General features: G+C 40.4%; 1 protein-coding gene across 1 annotated transcript in view; it reads left to right on the forward strand.

Moving 5' to 3' along the window:
* Positions 1–1,170: 1,170 nt before the first annotated feature.
* Positions 1,171–5,457, forward strand: part of FYB (FYN binding protein) — a 47,079-nt gene continuing 42,792 nt past the window's right edge. The window contains exon 1 of the mRNA XM_009894670.1: positions 1,171–2,293. Within this exon, the coding sequence (XP_009892972.1) occupies positions 1,171–2,293 (1,123 nt within the window). The remainder of the gene's footprint in view (positions 2,294–5,457) is intronic.

A 5,457-nucleotide genomic window follows, 5' to 3' on the forward strand; every position in this document is an offset into this window, starting at 1 on the left:
TATTTATTGTGCTTTGTAGTGATACTTCATTGTTTCCAAACAAATTATTCAGAGCCCTTCCTAGTTATAATATCCCTCCGTTAGCCTTACATTTTAACTTCCACACCTAAATCAGATCCCACTTAAACAAGTTATTAATTGGTTACGCCAGCGCATCTGCTGTAGCTGCACCCCTGCCGCCCCTGTTGTCTGGGAAAGGACTCCCTGCTGCAGAGGGATTCTGGAACCCAAAAGTGGCACCAGCCCAGTGCAGTGAGACCAGCTCACTCCCCTTTGCTCCCATCCTTCACTGCACTGTGTTTTAATTACACAGAATTTAAATGTATTGAGCTTTTGCTCTCAGTTCATATTAAAGGCTGGTCCTGAAAGTTATTGAATGGGGCTGGTCAGCCCTATTAAAACATTTTCAAATGAAGCTGGGTTTTATCTACTTGGAAGTATTCATTTTCCTCCCTTCCCCCCCCAAGAATTTAAGTATCTTGGACAGTATCTGCATGCATTAGTTGTCAGTTCTTCCTGTTTTACTCCACATATTTTCATTTTCCATCCACACATGCACAGTTTTTTTCAGATAGAAAATGGAGAAGAGGAACAAGGACAAAGCAAGGGCCGGGGAGCAGCAGGGAAGAAAATTGCTGAGAAGAGAAAGAAAAACTGACACGTGCACCCCAAACCAGAAGAATTTCTGTTTTCACAAAGGAACTTGCAGTTCTCCAAAGAGTTAGCAGGAATAACTCTAGTCTGGTATATAATCCAAGTTCTAGGACAGTCTATGCTTCTTACCACAGGACACACATTTTTAAGGGATACACTAATTTTAAAGTAGTATGTATTTTCTTATTTATTTCTTATTTATTAGATGTTCAGCTCCCAGTCCCAGAAATACACAGAAATTATAGCATGCCCAAAAGGAGTTGCATGACCACTCTCTAAATTTTAAAAGATTGTATAACCACAGCAAGGATATAACAAAATGCTCAGCTTCTCTAACCCTACAGGAAGATGTGCTACAATATCTCCACAGCCAATCAGCAGTACTACAAGCCTCAGACCAGGAAACTCTTTAAAGTACAGTATGTGTGAACATTGCAACAGGGACTTTCTCATTGCTGCTCTTTCTTTTTCTCATATTCATACTTATAGGATGGCAAAGCAGATGTGAAGTCACTCATGGCGAAATTTAACACGGGTAACAGCCCCACAGAGGATGTTTCTGGTATCAGTAGACCCTTCAAAGTCCCAGGACAGCATATTCATACAGGATTACAGACGAGGAAAGCAGCACTTGAGAAATTTGCAAGTCAAGGAAATGCAACTTCGTCTTCAGGACCCAGTACCTTTCACAAACCTGTTCATCCTAAGCCTCCTGTGGGGGTCAAACCTTCAATTGATGATAAAGCAGAGAAGGATCCAAAGCCCCCATATTTGAAACCAGTGGCACAAAGGTTTGGGGTCCAGCTTCAGGCAACTAACAGAGAAAACGATGGAAGAGCTGGATGCACTAAACCTCCCACCAGAACAAGTGACTTGCTAAAAGAAGAGCCAAAGTCCCTGTATCCAAAACCTGCAGGGAACAAGTTCCTGAACTCTGCTCCTCATGAGAAAGAAAAAAATGCTCTGGGAACAAAATCAAATTCAAGTTTTGCACCACAGGAGAGTGAGGCAAAACCAGCATTTTCAAAAGTAACTGAAGTTAAGGAAAAGTTCACATCTGCAACACAAGAAAACGAACCCAAGCCTCCTGTCTCTAAACCACTTCTTGCACAGAAACCTTCTCTAAACCATGAGGTCTCCCACAATGAAGACACTTCTAATAAAAATGTTTTTCTGCAAAAAGGACTATCAGGTCCTAGACCAAATATACACTCATTTAAAGCAGCAAAGGAAAAGGATGAAAATAGCAGCTGTGCTGCAGAAGCGTCAGCCAGTCATTTTTCTAACATGGCTCTGAAGCCTACTGGCCACTGGTCCAGCTCATCTCAAGGCACCCCCAAAAATGTGGAGGAAAAGACTGAAGAAAAGGGAATGGGTGCTGCCAAAAACATCTTTCTCAACAAAATCATCCAGGAAGAATCAAGTTCACCTTCTCTTAAATTCCATAAGATGAACACAGCACTTGCTGCAGGAAGGCCATCGGGTGGATCACAAGAGAAAGAGGATGGGGACAGGAGCTCAGGAACCCCCAAGCGGAAAGCCTTGCCCCCACTGTTCAAGCTGGGCCAGCCCCCACAGAAGCCCAACAGACCCGCCAACGTGGACCTGGAAAGATTCCGGAAAAGCAGCCCAAAAGACAGTGAGTCCTTTTTCTTCTTGCTTTCTTGAGTATTGGCTTTTTTTATGCATTTAGTACCCTATTCATTTTGGGTGGAAACCCCTCTTCTGTTCAGAAATAACAAGAGGCGTCAATCAGGCAAACCCTTAAAGCTTTCACCTGTGCTTGTGTCTCTGCTCTATAGGACAGAAATTAAAATTATATTCTCCTTCCCTCAGCAATGAAGTGTAGGATGAATGCTTTCTGTATTGGGTTTATTTGTTTTTCAAAACTACGTAGATGTAGCTATAACTTGTGTCCAGGAGTTTAAGTATTTTTCTCAACAGACATTTAACTCCTGACTTCCTATAAATGAGACGTTGGTGTTGTGTGTCCTGTTCTCAAGAGTAACTTCCTGGGCACAGCTTGAGGGTCACCAAAATTATATACTCCAACCTGTAGTAACCACACTTTTTTTTTCCCTTTCTGCCTTTCACAATGACTGATCCCAGCGTGACCCTATCAGTTCCTGTATGTTAAAGTTTGTTTAGAAAGTTGAATACTGTGCAAAACTACAGAATTAATTGTTCCCACATGGAGCTGCACTGATTTTATACCCAGATGCAAACCCAGACTCCAAAATCATCTCCCAGACTAAGTGTTTTCTGTTAGGTTTGCATAACTTCAGTAGTGCGGCAGTTAGTAGCACCTGAGGCTCTGCCTTGCTATTTTTGTGAAGAACCAAGCCTCTGAACTTTCTGATGATCGTCGTCCTGACATGAATATTAAGGCTTTTCACTAGGTTTCTGTAAAATTTGAGATGGTCTTCTGTGTGATGAGAGCTTCTGTAAATACATTTGAAATATCTGGGAGGACACAAATCCCTGTGAAAAAAAAGAAATTGCCGTGACTCCACTCCCACAAACAGTTCAACTTCAACAGATTCCTTTCACCACATAAGACAAGTCACTAAAATGAAATAAGCTGTTTCTGAGGCACTCAAAATATGCCCTTGAAAATCTCATGTAAAAATGTAGTTTCCTAAAGTTAGACCCACATACCCACTGTCACCTCTTTGAAGGAGAGATCAGTTTTGTGGAGGTTCCTAATGTCCTTAATTCTCCCTTAAATCACCTGTATTTCAAACTTTTAGGTAAGGTTTTCCTCCAAAGCTTTTAGGCACTCTGACAATTCTGAAAAGTTAAAAACAGCCACACCGGTCGGAATGGGTGATATCAATTGACACAGTTCTATTACGAGTTTTATAGTAGCTGAAGGAAGCTTTTTCTGTTTTCTTATAGCACCTGGTCCTAGGAACTATGATCACATGAGAAATTCTGATTACATTTTAAAATCAAAGTTTTAGGTTGTATGGGTCCAGAGGACAGCTGTTCTTGATCTCAGTGCATGAGAGAAACAAGGACAGAAACAAAAACTTATTACTGTGTTAAATTTTCATGGTTTAGGGTTTTATTTTTGTTCTTTTTTTTCTTAATGCACTTCTGTCTGCATTGAGTTCAGGAAGCAAATAATATATTCAATCCTCACATATATTTGTTCAGCTCAAATAATTTTAACTTAAGTAATTGTAACTAACTGTGTCAGGTGATACACACAGCTAAGTAATTTCTGATAATGAGAGGCATTTCACCTACCTTAGTCTGCTGTAACCATCTCTCTTAGATTTAATTAAACAGATCAGACTTGGACTCTAAAATTTTCAGTGTAATCAGTGGGAAAGGGAGATGCCCAACGGTGAGATTCAGAGCATTAATGTTAGTTGCATGGCATAGCTGATGCTATGAGTAACTATGCTCTGCTATGCTCTGAATAACTCCACATGGTGCATGTGCAATACATCAGGTACATTCATGTAATTTAATTGATACAGAATTTGTCCTTGTGCCTTCTGTATTTACAATACAGTATGGCTTGTGCTTCAGCAGTTTTGAATGCACATAAGGTTGGTCTTCCTGAGACAGAAGACATTCAAAGGGTTATGACCGGATGACAAAGCTCAGAGCTGACGTTCTCTAACGACAAAAACCCACACTAAAAACACAGAGTGTGCATGCAACTATATATTCTGTTATTATTAATTCCACTCAAAAATTAGGAGCGTATCAGTAACATAAAATGTACTTTCTTGTCAACTACTACATTCTGATTTTCCTGTGTTACCCTACAGTTCTGGAAATGCTCTCACAAATCAGGGCCAGATCCTGAAATGGTGTAAACTTGTGTATCTCTTTAAAAGAGATGTGCCAATATGCAACAGTCTCAGCAGCTGCCCCTTCTCCATGGAGCACCGCTTAGGAGGACTGGCTTTCTTTGAGTGCCCAGAGCAGTCTAAAAGCAGAAAGGCAGCACTTTCAGCAAATGTTTTGATTAAACAAAAACAGTAAGAGCTTTGCGAGCTAGAACTTTGAGAAGTCCTGGCAAAGACTGGAAACACCCAAAACTACACATAATTTTTGAAAATGTATTTTTTTAGTTTATTTTTAAGTAATTATTGGAGGATTTTGTTGTTGTTGTTGTTGTTTATTCAATTATTTAATTTTTTTTTCTTGTTCTCATGCAGTTATAGACACAAAGCATTTTTTCATTCTCTTTTTAAAAGTGAGGGTTAGAAATATTTATCCTATGCATTTAAAATTAGTACTGTGGACAGGACTGTAAGGATAATACCAGAACTTCTGCTAGAAAGGGGATCTCTAGTTGTTACGAACCAACACTAGTGCAGCCACCAGCCAAGACAAGTTGCATTGGGAACATGAGCTAGGGATGCAGCTGCCCGGTGTGGTGGAACGGGTTGTTCTCCAAACATATTGCAAAATACACTAAGCAGAACTAAAGGGTCAGACATGGTTGTCTCTACTTCACAGTCTTTGGGTCAGGGCAAGACTGAAAGATTTGGAGACCACATCAGTACAAAGCTGTTCATAGTGGCCCTGTACTTCAGCCTTCCCTGCACAGCTGGCATGTAGACCTTGATGTTCTGTTTGGCTTTAATTAATACATCTCATTTCTTTGTGTCCAGAACTCTCCATAGAACAGTTCTGGTGCAGAGACCAGGTGTTCTGCAGAGAATCCTGAACAAACTCGTTTTCAGCTCAAAAACGTTATTCATTGCTGCTGGGTTTCTTAGAACGTTAAACTTGAATGACAAAACCTACCTACTTTGGAAAGGCAGTTAAACTGAACCG

This window comes from Charadrius vociferus, unplaced genomic scaffold, assembly GCF_000708025.1.
Source record: "Charadrius vociferus isolate BGI_N301 unplaced genomic scaffold, ASM70802v2 scaffold450, whole genome shotgun sequence".
In the NCBI taxonomy this organism is placed as follows: domain Eukaryota; kingdom Metazoa; phylum Chordata; class Aves; order Charadriiformes; family Charadriidae; genus Charadrius; species Charadrius vociferus.